At 34.1% G+C, this 20,884-nt stretch overlaps 1 protein-coding gene across 1 annotated transcript in view; it reads left to right on the top strand.

Annotated features, from left to right (window-relative positions):
* Positions 1 to 6,200: 6,200 nt before the first annotated feature.
* The window catches only part of DIO2 (iodothyronine deiodinase 2), a 31,802-nt gene continuing 17,118 nt past the window's right edge, over positions 6,201 to 20,884 (top strand). The window contains 1 exon segment of the mRNA XM_051977468.1: positions 6,201 to 6,367. Coding sequence (XP_051833428.1) covers positions 6,335 to 6,367 — 33 coding nt within the window. The 5' untranslated portion in view covers positions 6,201 to 6,334.

Consider the following 20,884-nt stretch of genomic DNA (forward strand, 5'->3'; position numbering starts at 1 on the left):
GAAATGTATAAAAGCTGTGAAGATTTTCAAGGGAGTGGCTCTCTCCTGCTGTGAATTTGGCTCACAGACTAAGATGGGGGCTGCTTCTAGAGATTTTAATAAATAATTCTGCTTTCTATGAGTGATCTCTGTAGTAGTCATTTTGGGTAGATCTTTTTGTCCCAAACAGAACTTTAGCAACCAGATTGTGTTCTAATTATTAGTATTGTCAGTTTCCTATTAAGAAATGGCAATTCAATGACTGCTTTCCTCACCTTCAGTTAAATAAGTAGGTCACAACTTCAGCAGGAGGGACAGGTCACTGGCAGGATTAATTGGTCTCATCCATCTAAGAATATGTCTTCTACCATTCTCTATCATGTTATGATAATGAATAAGGTGATCTGCAAAAGCATGTAACTTGCTAATACTGGGGCAGGGCCCAAGGACTATAACTTGGAAGGGAGTGGTATGATAGCAAGAATACAAAAAGCCACACCAAATTGGCCTATTATTGCTTAAATAGTGTCTGATATAAACACACATGCCTGTCTTTGTTTGTACATGCAATACCATTGATAGATGGATAAAAATGATTTGCTAACTATGTACAATAAAAGCCAAAACAAAACAAAACAAAAAAACCAAACTATAGTATGGCTTTTCTCTCTGTCAGTGGTAATGGGAAAAATATTAGTATTGTTTATGTTTGGGAGCTTTGGGGAACATTTGGTTTTAGAAAAAGGCTATCACTTTTTTTTTTAATCTAAATAAATATATTGGGAATTGCCAGTAAGAAAACAGGAAATGTGCATATATGACCCCTTGGCTTAAAGGAGTTTCTGATTTGACTTACTTAGTAAAGTGGTTTGGATCTATTAAGTGATAAACCTGGATTTGAATGAAGGTCTTCTAATTCCAAGTCTAAAACTCTTTTTCTAAACCATAACATAACCATGCACACATACCGCATTGTGGCTTTATAGTTTGCTTGAAGACAAAGAGTTCCTGAAAGGCATCCTATCCCACAAACACTGCTCCCTTCAAAAATCTACTGGAAGCAGTCTTTATAACAGTTTATTTGATTTTTAATGGGGAGGTAATCATCTCTTGCATTTTTAAACAAATAGATGAAAATAAACTTTATATGTTTTATCAGATCAAAATTCAGAAGTCTGTATTTTAATTTCAGTTAGTGGCTGTGTTCAGAAATAGCTAATAATGGGAATGAAGAAGAATTTATTATGTTTCAGTTGACACAGAAATAGTAACTCTAAATTTGAAATCAGGGAATTATCCATGTTATAGAAAAAGCCCAGTTAATTAATAAGGGAGCACTCAGGAAAAAAGCTACTTACTTGACCTCTAAGGTAAATAAGTTGTCTTTCTTGCCTTCTCCCTCTCAAGTTATAAAAATACCTACAACTGTCAGTCACTTGAAATAATGGAAGGGATTGAGTTTGCTGTGACAGTGTTGGTATTGCTCTAAGAAGTAGATATGCATGTGAATGGAATTGGTTTGATTGCATATCTATCCCTATGTATTTGTAAAATTTGAGTAAAGGGCACATACATACAAGGATAAGAAAAGGGCCTGTAATTTCATGGTATAATGGTATAAGGAACTCCCTTCCAAATGAGGACATGATTGCTGATACAACTATTTGGTAATCATAAGTATATGTGTGTGTATGTGCATGTGTCTGTGTGTATCTTGTATTCATCAATAGTATATATTGTATGTTTATTGTATATGTATATCGCACATTTCGTATATGCAATTTGTATTTTATATAGTATGTATTATGTATATTTTATGTGTGTGTATTAAATCTATTGCATATACAATATATAAATATAAATAGACACTATTTAGATATGTGTACATGAAATGTACTGTATAAGAAATGACTTGGCAAAATGTAGTTATGCATATGTAACTGCAAAGATGTATTTTAGGAGAAGAATGAAAAAAAAGAGGACTTAACTTGTGATTATTTGTTTATTTTTTTATTTTTTTGGTGTAGGGATCTCTCAGAGAAGAAAATTCCTTTTACCAAAGCAAATTCCCACCTTCTCTGAAGGATTCAGTCTTCAAGAGTTCTATTTGTACCTTTTAGAGGTTAAGTGATTTATCCAGCATTTTATAGAGTCTCCTTCAACTGAGGAATTCATGATTCTGAGCCTTGCTCTCTATTCAATGACTTTATAGTCTTCACTTTAAGAGGTATAATGTCAATGCTATTGAGATTTGTAGCACCACCCACCCATACATCAAATGAAATCTTCACAATAACACATCCAACAAGTACTCAGCTAGTGTCTATTCAAAGCTTCCAATGAAGGGAAAATCAATTATCCTCCCGGGCAACTCATTCCACTTTTGCTCATTTCTAATTGTTAGGAAATAATTTTTCTGATATTAAGCCTAAATTCCCACTCACCCCACTCCTTTTTTTTCTTTTTCTTTTTCTTTTTTTTTTGCTGAGGTAATTGGGGTTAAGTGATTTGTTCAGGGTCACACAGTTAGGAAGTGTTAAGTTTCTGAGGCTAGATTTGAATTCAGGTCTTCCTGACTTCAGACCTAGTGCTCTATCCACTACACCATCTAGTTCACTCCTCTCTCATCCTCCTCCCTCATCCCCTTCTTGCTCCCCCTGCCCCCCACCCTACTTCTACCTTTTTAAAAAAGGAAGTAGAGGGAAGAAAATATACAATTATATAGCATCTACTACATGCCAGACACTGGGCTAAGTATTTCATAAACATTATTTCATTTAATCCTCACAACAGTTCAGCAAGGTAGATGCTAACTATCTCCATTTTGCAGTTGAGGAAATGAGACAAACAGTTTAAGTGATTTCCTCAGTGCAATTATGGCTATATTTGAATTCAAATTTTCCTGACTCTAGGTCCAGTTTTCTTATCCATTACATACAACCTATGAGCCTCAACATATAATACATGGTAGAGGACATCATTGGCCAATGGAAGACATCTTTTGAAAAAGTTATTTGATAAAAAAAAATGAGTATAATCATTTTACAGGATGATAGAAAATGTAATAATAGAGTACCTCTATCAAATCAGTGGCAAAGGTGTCAAATTTCAAATGATTATAACTAGTTCTCTTGCTTTTATATTCTTTTAGGCCTTTCTCCTTTGTCTTTTTTATACATGGTATCAAGGATATAAAATAGGAAACAGTTCTTCAGACTTATCATTTCTCAATATTCTATCTTAAAATATAAAACCAATAGCCAGATTTTCTCTGATAAACATGTAGAAACCTAGCTTTATTTTCAGGCTTTATGAAAAGAAAGGGAAAATATAGTTTAGTGCTGCACTCAAAGACAGAAAAATGTCCTGAGTTCAGTTCTTGACTAACAGAGTGATCACAGGCAAGTCATTTAAATTTCCAGTTCTCCACGCCAAAAATGTCTAACAAGCAGTATGAAACTCCCTAATGAAGTCCGAATCAGATTAAAATGTAATTGAGAAATGTTTAATAAAATAAATTACAATATATTAAAGCATAGAGAATGTTCATTTCTGGTTTTCTAGGTCAAGGTGGAGAAATTAGGATCTGTTTCTTTCTTTTTCTTTCTTTCTTTCTTTTTTTTTTTTCCTGAGGAAATTGGGGTTAAGTTACTTGCTCAGGGTCACACAGCCAGGAAGTGTTAAGTGTCTGAAGCCAGATTTGAATTCAGGTCCTCCTGATTTCAGGGCTGGTGCTCTATCCATTGTGCCACATAGCTGCCCCAAGGATTTGTTTCTAATGGAGTTTGACACTTCTGTTCTAAAATTATCAATTGCAAGAAAAGTGACAATCTAGTTTGGCAGAGTGGATTTACTCAATCTGGGCCTTCTTCCTATATATGAAATTACTAATACATCCCAATCCTAGTCCTTATGAATAGAAAACAGATGAAGCAATTTGAAGGTAGCAGCAAATTGTATATACTATGTCCTATAAATGTAGCCTGAGACTTTTTTGAATCCTTTATTCTAATGTTGTAGAAGACTGCAATATACATTATTTTATTATTAAAGTTTTTACATGAAACAAGGGAAAAATACAGACTGTTATAAACTATGCAATCATTCCTTTTTTGATGACGTTTATCTCCTTAAATGTTTATCTTCTCACTCATTTTTTATTTCATTTTTATGTGTCTCATAAAGTTAGATATCACTCAATGTTTAGCTCTTTGATGTCTGAACATGGAAAGCAGATTGCCCTGGCATTTTTATATACTTTAAGGAAAGCAAGTCATTTTCACTTATTGTGATTTATTTGAATGTTTTTCAATATGGCTAAAACTACTATACAAAATTTTATGTGCATATGAAAATAGTTTGACTGTACTATGGTACTGGAAAGGAGAATTTGATGCTTTTTCTGAAAAAAAACAAACAAAAAAACACACCAAAAACAAAAAACAACAATTAAAAAAACTAAACAGAGAACCAAATGTATGTACTCCCCATTTACAAATAGGGACAGGGACTGGTATATTTTCTGCATATTCATAACAATCATACATACTTATCTCATACTTTTCATCATTCATCCTTTTGTTTTCTTCCTTCTGATCCATTACCCACTTATCCATTCATCACCTTATTAAGAGTTTATAGAATAATCAATAGTTGAAGAGATGTAAAATAATTGACTGGGGAGAAATGATTACCTGTGTGAATTGTCAGGTGATTAAAGTATATGATAAGTATCTGTGGAAGTTACAGAAATAAAAGTTAATGTGTATCTTAATGGGACTTTGCTCATTGGAAGATTTCATTGATAGAGCAGGAATATCATGCAATTTACCTTAAACAAAACAAATATATGATGAAAAGGTTATTTTCTTCAAGAAAACCAAAATAACAGATCTGCATATCTCATTTCTACAAATCTTCTTCCTCTTTTAAATTTCTGTCCTAGTCTTCATATTCTTATGACCTAGTTGGTAATTTCCTAGCATATACTGTGGTTTATTGCATTCTGGGATATATGCAAATAAGTAAACTAAGACCACCTCATATTTTAAAAAGCAATCTCACTCTGAGTCAGCATGTGTACTGCATACCATTAAAAATGGATGGAAAAAAGGAAATGATTTTAGTTCAATAATTTATGGAAAATGTTACAGTTTTATTATCTATCTATGCATTTTTACAACACCTATCACTGAAGCACTGAGGTGCTCAGACAAAAGATATGATTCTGGCACAGAAAGAGTGGGGAGAAATTTTTATTTCCTCTCTCTTCAGAATAGTATGATAGTTGAGTGATTGACACTTGTCAAAGAAGTAAACATTATGTACTATAAACCAATAAAACCTGAATAATATATATGTAAAAGGCATTGTGTTAGTTGCCAGGTTGAAAAACAAGTTTAAGAGATTGTCTGCTTTTCAATAGCTTATAATCTTTTTAGGGAGACAAGACACATATGGACAAAGCAAAAAAAAAAAAATGGCACGTGGTGGTTTCTTTCTATGCAGTATAAGTCCATAATAAGTACTACATAAATGTTGACTTATGAAAAAAAGCACACATTAGCACAGGGACTAGTCTCCTGTATCTACCACTACTATACTGTCACCATGATCATTTGAGAAAGAGGAACATGGTTAGCAGATACCCCAAATAAAGTTTTATATCACTCAATGTTTGGCTCTTTAGTGCCTGAACATGGAAAATAGATTATCCTGGCATTTATATATACAAATTAGGAGGATCATGTCATTTTCATTTATTGTGATTTATTATTTGAGTGTGTTTTTTTTTTTTTTTTTTTGGATGTGGCAAAAATTACTTACAGAGTTATGCTTGGGTGTGGACTGAAGGTAGGAATAAAAAGATTGTATTGTACTCAGAGCTTCAGGAACTCTATTCTGTGAAGCCTGTTTTTATTTTCAACAGTCTGCAACTTCTCTGAAGAAACTGTCCAATTTTAAAGGGACAGCTGATGGATCCTCACTGATGGATCCTCAAGCTCAGGCCTTTCACAGGATAGGCTAGTACATACTACCCCTATACTAACCACAATCTATGATAATGTGGAAACAGTAAAAGCTGCCTTCAAATAATAGATCCTTTGAAAATTTTGATAAGTTTTCAGCTACCACAGTCTTACCTTTCAAAATAAAAAGCTCTGCAAAGCAATTGAATGGATCAACCTAACAAAAATCTAGTTTCTAATCTGTTTATTCTTTCTTTTCTGTTGTTAATAGGTAAACTTGGAGTGTGACAAGGTTTGGTTCATTCTTCGTGTCAATTTGAATAGCTGCTTGTTTACACTTCTACAGTTCAACTGCCTTGGATCTTTTTACTTGGTCCAACCTGCTCATGTTACTCATGAAGAAACTGAGGCTCATGGAGGTGAGTGGTTTGCTCAGTGTCATAGATTGAATCTTTGTAATGTGGGGAAGTAAGGAACTACTGCAGTCTTCAGAAATGACAGCTGAAATAACTAGCTCAAGTTCACACAGTACATTCGGTGGTGTAGAATTAGAACTTTGAAAGGTGTATTTTCCAATCATAGCTCTACACTCTGAATAATATCCTTGTGGCTATTACTGAAGTTATCTGTCACCTACTCTAAGAAAACACTATAAAAGAATTGCTTCAAAGAGCCAATGCTTTTCCTTCAAGCAAGTGCCTAAAGGGAGATGGTCAATATTGTTGACACATATGTATCAACTCTCTATGAAGAGGAAAGGAAAAAGGGGAAATAAATTACTTGGCTTTCCATTCACTGCTATTATTGATAGGATATGTTATGATGAAGCTTTAAACAAGCTCTGTCATTATCTAATGACTTTGTAGTTACCAAGTGAAGGATATTTATTAAAAAATTATTTGTCTTTTAGGATAACAAAGATTAAATAGCAAATTTCTTAACAGAGATTTTTGTTAAACTGTTATAGATATGTGCATGCCAAAATGAATGTATTTTATTCTTATTTCATTATCAACGAAATTCCAACTTTTCCAGTTGGAATCCAGAGTTGCTTTACAATTGGTATTCCTTTAATTCCAGAGATTCTGACCTCTTTCAGCAGTAGTCTGACTCTTTGGATAAATCTCTTTGATATGTCCTTCAATTGTTGTAATCTCTATCTTCTCTTGAAAACCAATCACCCATTAATATGGTCAAAACTTAAGACTTCACTATCTCTAAAAATCTATTGGTTATCCAAACGGAAACCCTTGAAATTTTCTCTGTCACTACAACTTGTTATCTTTTTACCTTTCACATTGAAATCTTCCTTGAAAATGTATTCTCCTTCCTCCACTGTGGCCCTTTATTTCTCTTTGTTTTCTCAGCCTTTAACTTGTCCTGACCTAAATTTCTTTCATTCCTATTTTTGATCTTATAAATAGCCATCTACAGAAATGTCTTCTCTGCTTTTGAATTTTCATAGTTTTTGCCTCATAATATCTGAGTATAAATATTCCTTCTGCCCCTATGTTTGATCAGCTAAATGCTATTAGAAAAAAATAAAATTGTGGTGATTAGGTCCATTACAAGTTTATGCCATCTAACATCAAGTGATCTTTTATCTTATATTCATTCTCTATCACTTTCTTGACAACACTTGTTCTATCCCTCTTCTTCCTCTTAAGCCTCCCATTCTGCCCTCAAATTCCTTCCTCATTTTTCAGGATAACTGTGTCTTAAATTTTATGATAAAGGTTGAGGTCTTCCACTGTGAGCTCACTCAATACTAATCCTTTATTCCTTGGAGTCATATATGACCTTTCAAATCCATTGTTTTTTTTCCCCTCCTGTTCTAATATCCCCTTTCACTGCGTCATTTGACACTGTTCACTCACTCCTACTTAAGGCCTTCTCCTTCCTTGGTTGTCTAGGAACTACACTCTTATTATTCTTCAACTATTCCTTTAATTGCTTTTCTCTCCCATTTGCTGATATCTCATCCTCTTTCCATTGCTTAAGCAGTGTCTGTCTGTCTCTTCAATACTCTATAGAGTTTCAATGACTATATCTATGGAAATGAGCACCCAAATCTATATCTCTACTTCCAACATCTCTTTAGGGCTCTATTCAGATTGAATGAACATTTATTATATCTGTGGTGATGGATCATGATGTAGTAAATAAAAAAGCTGGCCTCAGAGTAAGGGAGACTTTGGGTCATTTCCTACCTCTGATCTAAGTGATCTGTGTGGTCCTGCTTATTTAATTTCTCTATGTTGTTTTTGTCAGTTCTCTTAGACTATTAGATACTACCCTGCATTGGTGGAAGGAGTTCTTTACAACAGTGAAATCACAGGCTGTGTCCCTGTACCCTGGTACCATGCTTCTTGTGTGCAAAGCACTCTATTATTTGATATAGATTAAAAGATGAAAAACAACATAATTCCTCCTTAGAGCTTCAAAATTAAGGGAAAAGGACAATATGACATTATTGACAGGCAAAGTACAAGCTAAAGAGGTATAAAGTTAAAGGAAAGATCCAGAAAAAATGTCATCAAAGACAAAATAATTAAAGAGACTGATGTTATTTTCACTTTGGAATGAGAAGGGACAAGGAAGGTATCAAAGCAAAAGGACCCTTAATGTCCTTTAAAAGAGCAAGATTTCCACATACACAGATGCAGTTTCCCAGGCAAGGAGGATGGCTCATCTGAATACAAAGAGATAGGAAAAGTAAAAAAAAAAAAAAAAAAAAAAAAAAAAAAAAAAAGATAAGGACACAACTGTTAGTCCTTTTTGTCTAGAATGTGGGCTTTGCAAAGGTGAGTCATATGTGAGGCATATTGGAGCCATAGTGTGAATTAAATGCAACGCTAAGGAATTACCAGTCAATATGAAGCTACTGATAGTTCAAGTTTTGAACAGTGAATAACCATAATGTTGCAACCTATAAAACTGAAGATTTGGAAATATTAAATCACATGGACATGAAGCTTCATAGAAATCTTGGCCTCTTTTCTCTCTTTTTTTGATATCTTCCTCCTGCTTTGTAATCAATAGCTACTTCCTAAAGATCCTTTCTTGGTAATATCTCTAACATTATTTCTCCCTTTTCCACTTATATTTTATATCTTCACCTCATAGGGTTACAGAGATTATCTAAGTCCAATGCATTGTGGGTTCTTTTTTTTTTTTTAATAAATTAAATATGAAACTGCTTTATCACAAAGAAAATTAATGAGAATCAAAAAGTAGCCTAAGAACAAATAAAAAGGAAGGAACTTTTATCAACCCTATAACCCATTCACTTTACAAATGAGAAAACTGGGACATTTAGAAAGATGAAGTTACTTGTCCAAAGTCACATAGCTAGTAAGCAGTAAAGTGAACATCTGATCTGCGGTCTTCTGATTGCAATTCCAAGATTTAAATTTCCTTTTTATCCTTATTATTTGAATGTAAATAAACTGAGCAACTCAGTAGTGCAATGGATAGAGTGCCCAGCCTGGAGTCAGGAAAACTCATCTTTATGAGTGTGAATCTATCCTCAGATACTAGCAGTGTGACTGATCAAGTAACTAAACCATTTGCTTTGGTTTCATCATCTATAAAATGATCTGGAGAAGAAATGACTAGCCACTCCAGTGTTTTTGCCAAGAAAATCCTAAATGCATTCTCTGGTTAATATGACTAAACAAAAACAACAACAATATTTTCTATTAATATATAAGCTTGAATATACCAAAGTCTCTCCACTACATGACTCTTTCCAACAATGAGATGACTGAGGCCAGTTCCAATGATCTTGTGATGAAGAAAGCCATCTACACCCAGAGAGAGAACTGTGGGAACTGAGTGGGGATCACAACATAATATTTTCACTCTTTTTTGTTGTTGTTTGCTTGCATTTTGTTTTCTTTCTCATTTTTTTCTTTTTGTCCAGCAAGATAATTGTGTGTATATATATATATATATATATATATATATATATACACATATATACACACACATATATATGATACACACACACATATATTGGATTTAACATATATTTTAACATGTTTAACATATATTGCATTACTTGGTATTTAGGGGATGGTGTGAGGGGAAGGAGGAGAAATTTGGAACACACAGTTTTGCAAGGGTCAATGTTGAAAAATTCTCTTTGCATATGCTTTGAAAATAAAAAGCTTCAATAATAAAAAATAGTCTCTTCCCTTAAAGCTCAATACTACTTGTTTGCCTAACCTATGATGAACTATATTGCATTTTTCCTGATTAGCCAATGCATTCTCTAATATATCCTTCATACCACTGCCTGGGAATCTCACTAATGTATCATGTCTCCTTCCATTAGAAAACCTTCAATTGGTTCCCCAGAGCTTATAAAATAAATTCTTGATCCTGGCATTCAAGCCCTCCACAACACAATTCCAACATACTTTTTCAATCTTATCTCTGTTATTCCCCATCATATATTTGGCATTCCAGCAAACTTAGACAACTCCCCATTAGGTCTAAATTCTATGATCCATGTTCTCTGCCTCCCTTTTCATATTTCTTTGTACTTCTCATAAAATTTTCAGAACTGGGATGTATTCCTTCCTTATCTCTAGATGTTGAAGTTTTTATTTTTTTTTCCAAGCTTTCAAACCATTGTCACTGCATCCATGAATTCTTTGAACTTTTCTCTTCCAACATTTCTTAGATCATCTTGCCTGGATTTGTCTTTTGTAGTAATTCTGATTACTGTAAAATAGTGCTTCTATTTGTAATAGTTATTTGGTTTTACTCTCTATTAGTTTATATGTTTCTTGATGAAGAATTCAACTACTTTTTTTTCTTATTTTCTCTGCCAAGGAGAATGATCTTTGACCTTAAAAGAACAGAACAAAAATGTCCATTGTGATGCTGAAACCCAAGACAGATAAAGTAATGAGGAACAAGTTCTTAGCTTCCTTCAATGAATTTAATTCACAAGTCTTGAAAGAACTAGATGCTAGAACATAGGATGAACTAGCAAATGATACTGCTAAACAACTGTCAATGATTTCTGAAAAATTGTGGAGAATAGGAGAGATGATATAGGATTGTAGAATGGAAAATAATGTCCTGATTTTCAAGTTTGGAAGAGAATAGAATTTACCAATGATAGATCAATGAGTTTGATTTTGATTCCTAGCAAAATTCTAGGACACATTAATAAAGATATGATTTCCTGACATTAAAAATGGAAAATAATAATCTCAAAAAGGGCAGCTACATGGCAAAATAGAATTTGGGCCCAAAGTCAGAAAAACTCATCTTCCAGAGTTCGTCTGGCCTCAGATGCTTCCTACTTGTGTGACTCTGGGCTAGTCACTTAATCTAGTTTGTCTCAATTTCCTCATCTGTAAAATGAATTGGATAGGTAAATGATAAACTGCTTCAGTATCTCTGTCAAGTAACCTCTAAACAGATCATGAAAAGTAAGATATAACTGAAATGATTGAGTGATGACAAATTTTAAGACGTTTTAAGAGTCTCATCAAAAACAAGTTATTCCAGACTAACCTAATTTCTGTTTTTGACAGGGTTACTTGTCTGATCAGAAAAATGGAATTTATTTAGATCTCAGCTAGGAATTTGAGAGTCTTCTTATTTCTCCAAGAACAGCTTGTAAAAAGAGGCACTCAACCTTATCAAAGAAAGACACTGAAAATTAGAATAAATTAAGTAGAAGTAGAAGTTAATGATTCAGTTTAAATAAAGTTGAAAGGCTTGGGGGGTTTGGGGCGGATAGAAGAAAATCAAAATTCTCTCATAGCAAAAACAAATGACCAGGAAAGTAGATTCTCAGGGAAAAGAATTTAAGAATCATGTTACTACCTGTAAACTCTGAATAAGAAAGTGTCTAGACCTAATATTTCAAGTTATGAATAAAAATTGCCTAGTACCAGCATGTAAATAGAAATAGGAACAATCCACTAGTCACCTCCTGAAAGAAACCCTAAAATGAAAACACCTAGGAATGCAATAGACAAAATGAAGAGCTGTAAGCAGCAAGTAAAAATAATTCATTTATCTTTTTTTTTAATTTTTATTTAATGATTACTTTATATTGACAACATTATCCCTTGCACTCGTTTCTTTTCCGATTTTTTTTCCCCTCCCTCCCTCCACCCCCTCCCCTAGATGGCAAGCAGTCCTTTATATGTTAGATATGTTGCAGTATATCCTAGATACAATATATGTTTGCAGAACCGTACAGTTCTCTTGTTGCATAGGGAGAATTGGATTCAGAAGGTATAAATAACCCGGGAAGAAAAACAAAAATGCAGATAGTTCACATTCGTTTCCCAGTGTTCATTCTTTGGGTGTAGCTGCTTTTGTCCGTCATTTATCAATTGAAACTTTGTTAGGTCTCTTTGTCAAAGAAATCCCTTCCATCAAAATATGTCCTCATACAATATCGTTGTCGAAGTGTATAATGATCTCCTGGTTCTGCTCATTTCACTTAGCATCAGTTCATGTAAGTCTCACCAGTCCTCTCTGTATTCATCCTGCTGGTCATTTAAATAATTCATTTATCAAGGAGCCAGTCATGATTGTATAAGATATAACAGCTACCACTATTAAAGAAAATAATTGAATATAAAATTGCATAATAAGACTAAAGATCTAGGTTTACACCTTAGATTAAATTGCCCAGCTCAATTGAGTATAAAGCCTATAGAGGGTAAATTGATTCTTAAGGAAGTAGAGAACTTTCAGACATTCTTGATAAAAAGGCCAGAATTAAGTAGAACATTTGAAATACAAATTGCAGTCAGATGAACCATATAAAAGATATAGATAAGTTAACAAAATAGGTTCATATACTTTGGAGAGAAAAAGAATTAGCAGTGGAAAGGGAAGTGGTAAGCTATCCTTAGCCATTCTCACGTGAAAGAGAAATGTGACAATCTGAATACAGAAAGAAGAACAAAGATCAATGGATGTAAGCCCCAGAGAATGTTGGCTCATTGTCATGAGGAGAAAAAAAAATTACAACCCCAAACTTCTTAACAAATAAAGTCTAGGTGATTACTTTTTGAAGATATTATAAGCAGAATTTCTAAAAACTTGATGTGGCCTCTGAACTCCTTTTCATCTCTAAGAAGCTATTATTTTGATTCTAGACATTGCCATTTATTAATTATAACTCTGGACAAATTTTCATGTCTGATTTTCCATGTCTTCAACTATAAAATGATAATATTGTAATAACTGTATACAAAAGTATGATGAAGGCACTTTGTAAAGTTTAAAATTCTGTATAATGAGTACCCAAAGTCTTAGTGTAGTTTTAATATATTTTATTGCACTGATACTTTTAAAATATAAACTGATTTCTAGCTGATTTTTCACTAATGGCCTTGAATGAAAGTATGATTTTATGACACTATCAATTCTTCTCTTCTTTATCTTTACCTGTTTGTATATATCTTTTAGATATCTTTTAGAGCAAGCATTGTATTTTAAGTTAGTGAAGCACTTTGTCCTTTTAAAAGTCAAGGATTTTTTTTTTTTTTAATGCATACTGCTAGTTAACCCTTTGCTACTTCTTTAATCCACACAACTATTAGTAAAACAATATTTCCCCCCAGGGGAACAGAAGTATATTTGAATAGTTTCCCCTTTAAATTTTAGCTAGAAAAAGAGAGTAGATATGAATAATAAAAAGAAAAGAAAACTACATTCTTATAAGACCCTATTGAAGGTTAAATTCAGGTTGAATTTGGGCAAAAGTTCAGCTTGATTATTCTTTATGCAAAGTTTACCTATCCCTAATAATTAACTCCAATTATAAGCAATCCTACCTGTTTTCCTTTAGAGAACCAAAATTTCAATCAAATTGGGTGGAGTAAATCAGTTAATTAATAGCAAAAACCTTGATTTTGTTTGCCAAAAATGTTTTTTCAAAGAAGATCTATTCAAAAAGAATCTATTGACTGAGATAGGTCTGAGTAAACTCATCAATCAAAGAGCTAATGTCTTGTATTTAAAAAGTGAATTCCACAGAAAAGGCTGGAGTGCTTGAAAGAGATATTAAACTATTAACCATCAACATGGACAGGTCCAGACATTTGTACCTCTATCACACACCTGGATAAATGGAGGCACAAAGAGACAATTCTTAGTTATTCACAGAATCAACAGTACAGCTAAAATAAAAGACTCTGAGACTTTTGACTCAGGAGTCAGAGAATCCAGGTTCTATATGTTTTTGCTATTAACTGCTTCTTGGCAAAATCCCTTAACTACCCAGGTCTTTTGTTTCCTCACCTATAAGTAATTTTGGGGGTTCTTACAGTCCTGACATTCTGTGATTTTTTTTTTTTTTTTTTTAGTTTACTAGCCCATGACACCATTTTATGGAAGTAAATATGAAAATGCAAAGTTTCCTAATACTTTTTAGGGGAGGGTAGGTGGCACAGAGGACAGAGTTTGGATCTAGTATCTGGAAGATCCGTGTTTAAATGTGACCTTTAAGACTAGCTATTTAATGTTGGGCAAATTACTTAATTTCTATTTGCCTCAGTTTCCTCATTAGGAAAATGGGGATAAAATAACAGCACTTACCTCTCAGGGTTTTTGCGAGGATTAAATGGATGATAATTGCTAAGCTTTTAACACAATGCCTGGTACAGTAAGCTTTATAAATGTTAGCTATTATTAACTACTATTATTACTCTTTAACTTTTCTAGAAGATCAATAGAAGTATTTATTCTATGGATTGTGAAATTTGGATATATTCATACTTTAATCTTTCATTCTGATGTTAAAAAGTCTAGTCCTTTTGAATATGTACATTTAGAATCTTTAATATATGACAAATTATTTTGAAGTGAAATATTTATACTTGGTTTTTTTGTTTATACTTCAGCTCTAAAAGATACTTGTTTGGCTAAGTATATATGTATGTGTGTGTTGATTATAATTCTTCAGAAGTCATTAGCTAGTGAGACTGAAATTTGCAAATATGTTAGAATTCACAAATACTGCTTATCCTACTAGGAATCCAAATTAATCCAATATATTCATACACCACTAATGAACAATTGATCTAAGTAATTTAGGTGTAACAGAAACATGGTTTATGAATACGGCATTGGTTTGCTGTTCCTATTTCAACTTGAACATATTATGTCAGCAAAGATATATATTCTGGAATAGGGATAGGAACCATACTTGGTATTACATTGATATAATGAACTCCCTCTACCAATACAAAGTCACTTTCCCTGTAGTTCAATCTTGGAGTTGCCTAGAAGAATTTAAGTGACTTGTTTAATATCACTTAGCCAATCTATATTAGAGGTGAAACTTTAATTCAGGTCTTTCTGGCTGTGAGTTTGATTGACTATTATTGACATTAAAACTCAATAGAATCATGGGATATTGAGAAGTCATCTTCTTAGGTGTCCTTTAGCCTTAAACTTAGGCTTCCTAGTGAAGTATTTATAACTTTCCTTTGTACTTCACCCAGGAGATAAAACTAAAAAAATGTCATTAAAAAAGATCTAACCTAGATTTGTTGTTGTTATTCAATTCTATTCTAGTCATAGTAAAAATGGAGAATAGCTTGTTAGCTTCATCTTCATGCATGTTCAGCAATTCTTTGGAGAAGAGGTATAGTGCCTTTAGCCTTTACTGGGAGGAATCTTTCTTTTTCTTCTTCCATGGCATGGAACAGTGTGTATCATATTCTATTGTCATTCCTAAGCTCTATTATACTTAATGCAGAGGCTCAGCCTTTTGTTATGTCATGGACTCCTTTGTTAGTCATGTGAAGTCTCTAAGTCCTATTTTCAGAATAATGTTTTTGAACACATAAAATGAAATTCAGAGGATTACTAAAGAAACCAACTATATGCTGAAATGATCAGAATGTTTTTTTTAAAAGTTCATGAACCTTATGTTCATAACTTAAAATGTAATTCATTTCTTATAAGATACTGAAAAAGACATTCATGAAGAATAACCCATTTCATGTACAACTGTAACATGGTCTGGTGTTCTTATGTGAGCTAGATTGAAACAGATTAGAGGAAGGAACAATTTCAAAGTAAAGATTATTTTTAACTTCTTTTAGTGTGGCTTTGAGCAGGTGGATGATAAGAGGGGAGAGTATGTTGGAAGCTCAGCTTTCACTCACCTTGAGAAGATAGTGGGCAATTCATTTCATTTCCTCTTTGAGTGATGAATTTATGTAGAATGGATTCATTTTGTACATACTTTCCATAGCTCCCTATTTTTTCTCCCCTATATCCTACTCCCTTTCTTCCATTTATACCTATGTTTCATGTGCATGTAAAAATTAAAATAAGACAATAAAATTCCTGGGCCTCATGAAAGGTTTAGGTGATTTATGGGTAGGGGCAATGACCATCAATTTAATTCCAGGCTAGGTCAATAGTGAATGAAAGCTCTTGTCTTCTAACAGCTGTTCAGTGGCCTATATGAAATGAGGTGATGGATGCAATCCAGTTCCTGGTGGACAGCTGCCTTCCTCACAAAAAACAGCATAACAATTGACATTAATTGAAACTCTTACTGGCAGCTTCAGTAGGCATTTTATTGAGTAAACTCTTGTTCCTCATCTACTTCTCCCCCCCCCCCCCCCTTCAATGGAAGGGATAATAATATCATGGGAATTTTCCTAGATTCTTTTGAGGAAGTAATAATATCATGGGAATTTTCCTAGATTCTTTTGAGGAGGAAAACCATCTTTTCATCTGGAAGACATGAATTCAAATCCTGCATCCTTCACTTATTACCTCTATGAGTTCAGAGAAGTAATTTCCTATCCCAAACTTTAGTTTCCTCATTTTTAAAAAGAAAAGTCTCTTCTTACCCTTTCCCCCTTCTTTTTTCTTCCACTTGAACAAATGACCTAAAATGGGTTGAAATAGTTAGAGAGGGTAGATTTTCAGCATCACAATTACTGCCAGAACCTGAAAAGGGTCCCTCCAAAAATCAGATGGAATTTAAGCCTCTTATCTCACATAAAGATTGCCTTTCTTATCCCAATTTATTTTTCTAAAGGTGTGTCCAAGTTCATCGCTGGTTTTGGTTTTGTGATATCATTCTCAAAGGCAGGGACCATGTCTTTTTTGTGATGATGATGGGGTTCTAATGGCAGTCAGAGAGTTGTGAAAATCCCCTTTTGGTTCCCCTTTGTGAAAGAATTCATGAACCCTAAGAGTTTTAGGTGGCAAAAATGGAAGTTTCTTGTAGAATGAAAAGTCAACTTTGCTAGAAAAACTGACTTCTTCAGTGGCAAAGTTCTATTAGGGAAATGGAGGCTGGCACTGAGAAGAAAATGCCTTCTCACCAGGCAGAGTCCTGTAGCTACACCAAAGAGGCAGAGCATGCTACTTTTGACTTTCTGCAAAAAAATGAGTAAATAGAAACCTATTTTATGAGCAGATCTTGGGGAGGAGGGGAAAGGAGTATGGGGGGATTTGGGGGCAGTTTGAACTGATCAGACCAGGATCTCCCAATTGAAATTACATTGAAGGCTTTTTCAGCCTGAATTTGAATGGAGATCAGCCTATCAATGGAGATGATTTGCCTTAGAAATGGTCCAGTTGATGATACCATATGTAACTTATCTGGGGAGATATGCTTCCCAGAAAGGCCTGAGACTCAATCTCCTCTCTTTACAGATCAAAGGGTATACAATTTTAGAGTGTTAATTTTACAGATCAAAATTACAGTGTCACACCTCCATCAATGTGAGGGTACTCATAAAAATATAAGTGCCTCATGTATTTTATTTTTAAATTTTTATTTAAATTTTTGATATTTGCTTTTCCAAATATAATCATTGCCCCTTCTCTTGCCCAATAAGTTATTTCTCGAAATAAAGATTGTGACAGGAAAAGAGAAAAAAAATCAATTCATTAAAATGTACCAACTGATTGACTGTATCTGACAGTATGTGCAACATTGCACATATACAGTCTTCTACTTCTGCAATGAAGGAAGGGACATACATTATCTCACCCTTCTCTAGGACTAGAACTGATCATTATATTTCTGAAGTATTTGGTTATGATGCTCCTTTTGTTTAGTCATTTTGTGTGTGGCTTTACTGATTCAGCTTACTTCAATCTGTATCAATTCATCCAAGTGTTCACATGCTTCTCTGAATTTTTCATTCCTTATTTTTCATGGCACTGAAATATTCCATTACCTTCTCATACCATAATTTGTTTAAATGCTTTGCAGTTGATAAGCACTTACTTCATTTCCAATTCTTGCTGCTAATAATATTATGGAATATATGGGAACTTTATGCACTTGAACTCTTGCCTCATGTGTTTTAAATAATGATAGTTATTGAAGAAGTTATTGATGCTTCCTTTCAGCCCTTATCCTGGGCCAAGCTGGAAGGGACCAGAGGAAGAAAGTCAATTATCCCTTAGAGAAAGAGTTAGCTCCAGGTTAGTGTCATTGTAGGAACCAAGAGAATAAATGTTTATCCAGTGAGTTAGTGACTAGCCTGGTCTTTGGGTGCTTTTAGCTAAGATTTAGGGAGGAAAAAAAGGACCAATAGTAATAATATCATGGGGATTTTCCTAGATTCTTTTGAGGAGGAAAACCATCTGACTTTTCTTTAGCAATACAACTGAAAACCTCAAAAAAGATATATCTCACTGGCATACCTATTTTTTAAAATAGAAGGAAGTAATGGCTGTGCTCAGTAGTGTCATATCCTGGGAGGAAAAATTGTCTTGAATTTTTTTCTTTCCCTCCTCTAACATTGTTCTGTATTTAGTAAAATGCCTAAAGCATTTTGCCCAAGGCCTCCTTCTCCAGGAATTAAAAACCCTGAGTACAGGATTGGGAAGGAAAATACAATCCATATGCCTCACATTTGTTTGTATTTAACTCATCAAAATGTTCTTTGCTAAGACGACTTTGATCCCAAGAAACTTTATAAGTCTTTTTAATGATCACTGGAAACCTGAAGCAGGAAACTCAGGTTTATGAAAAGAAATGAAATAAAATTTAAAAGTGTCCCATGAACATCAGAGGTAAAAGTAGCAAGGCCATTAGCTTCAAATCAGGGCTCTGGTTCTTAGTAAATCATAGAGATCTATAAGATAATTGGTTAAATAGAAAAAAAAAAAAGGGAAAATTGTATAGAGCTAGTTCTGTTAGCTCAAATCCTAGGGTCTCAATGGTTCACTTTCACTCATCTGTAAAATGGGATTAATCCAAGTCATCTACCTTATGGATTTGTGCATTAATTATTTAGTGGGTGTAAAGTTCTTTGAAGATCACAGTGCTATTAATAAAAACAATATGGAACTTCTGAACTGGATGCTATACAAGTCATAGCCTGGAGGGTGAACATTGGTGGAAGGATCTGATTAACCCTTAGGTAAAGCAAATGTAGTTCCTTAGCCTTAGCATTATTCATTCATTCAGAAAAGGTAGAATTCTAAGAAACTTCCTGACTAGGAAGTTTGTTCTCCATATTTTTCTTGACACCACAGAAATTTCCTGAATTACTCTTCTGACCTGAGGGCAGGGGAGGGGGAAGAGGGGTGTGTGTAGTGGGGGTAGGAGGTGTGCACAAAAACAAAACAGATTCTTGAAAATGGGAATCCAGACAAAATTCCTCATCTGGATTTGTCATTTGAACCCTGAATTTAAAATGAAAACCTTTCCTGATTTCCTACCAATCAGTTTACCATTTCTAAACACACCTCCCCTCTCAAGCTCAAATGAAAGGGAGAAGCTGCCTTTCGGCTGTGTTTTGTGAGTTGGAGTCTACCGCAGGAGGAGGAATATTTAAGTCCAATCATAAAGTGGAGTCAGTGTCTGAGAAGAGGCAAGATTTAGTGGTTAGGCTAGTGAATGGAGGAGTTACATCCTGGGTTCGGTCCTCAACTTGGCTCCTGCTTTCCACTGTCACTACAGGCAAGTGCTTCGCAGCCACTCTCTGCCTCTCAGTTTCTGTCTCTCCCCTCTTCTCTCCTTTTCCTTCTGTACTATGTGAAATGCCATTTGCAGTTTCCTTTTCCCTCTCTTCTCTTTAGGACTTTTTTTTTTTTTTTTTTGGGAGGGGAGACTGAAAATGTGGGGAAGAGAAGAGAAGAGAGACTTAAAAATTATCCGATTTTTAAAAAAAGCACGATAAATATAAAATACCATGCTCTTACTACTTACTAGTATTAGTTTCAGGTACAAATATTCTCTGATTACTTCATTTGCCAAACAATAATGTACTCGTGAAAGATTTTAGGTTATGATATTCTTCCTATGTCTGGAGATTAAATAGTAGGAGCAAATAGAGAACTCAGTCTGTCACAGGTCTGGATGCTCTTCTCGGTTCACCTTTAAATCATTGAGAACTCTGTACATATAAAAAAATCAGGGGCTATCCTTTTCAATAAGTTTTCTCTCTCGGTCCTCCTCCTCCTCCTCCTCCTCCTCCTCCTCCTTCTCCTCTTCCTCCTCCTCCTCCTCCTCTTCCTCCTCCTCCTCCTCCAGTGTCTCTTCTTGCCACTCCCTCTTCCAAGAAAACATATTTCCTAGAGGTGGGCTGTTAGGTGTGTGAGAAGGAATACTATGAAAAGAGTGGGGTGTGAGAGCTGGGCCAAAGGGCTGCTTCCGACTTACCTAGCCAGAAGACTTAATTGGAGATTCTCTGACAGTAAAACCTGTTGATATGGTTGGTACCTTAGACCAACACTAACTCTGCACCTAGAATTCTAAAGACTTAATTTGAAAAAAAATTTATATATATATGTATGTATGTATATATATTTATAAAGAATGAAGCAATATTTTCTAAGGAAAAATGCAAATCTTTAAAAATTTCTTATTAAAAAATGAATTCAGAACTCTTTGTGGTATTAAAATGCCAATTCAGTTTTTCAGTGGAAATTTTCACTTTTACCTGCATGTAGGC

This window comes from Antechinus flavipes, chromosome 2 (genome assembly GCF_016432865.1).
Source record: "Antechinus flavipes isolate AdamAnt ecotype Samford, QLD, Australia chromosome 2, AdamAnt_v2, whole genome shotgun sequence".
NCBI lineage: Eukaryota > Metazoa > Chordata > Mammalia > Dasyuromorphia > Dasyuridae > Antechinus > Antechinus flavipes.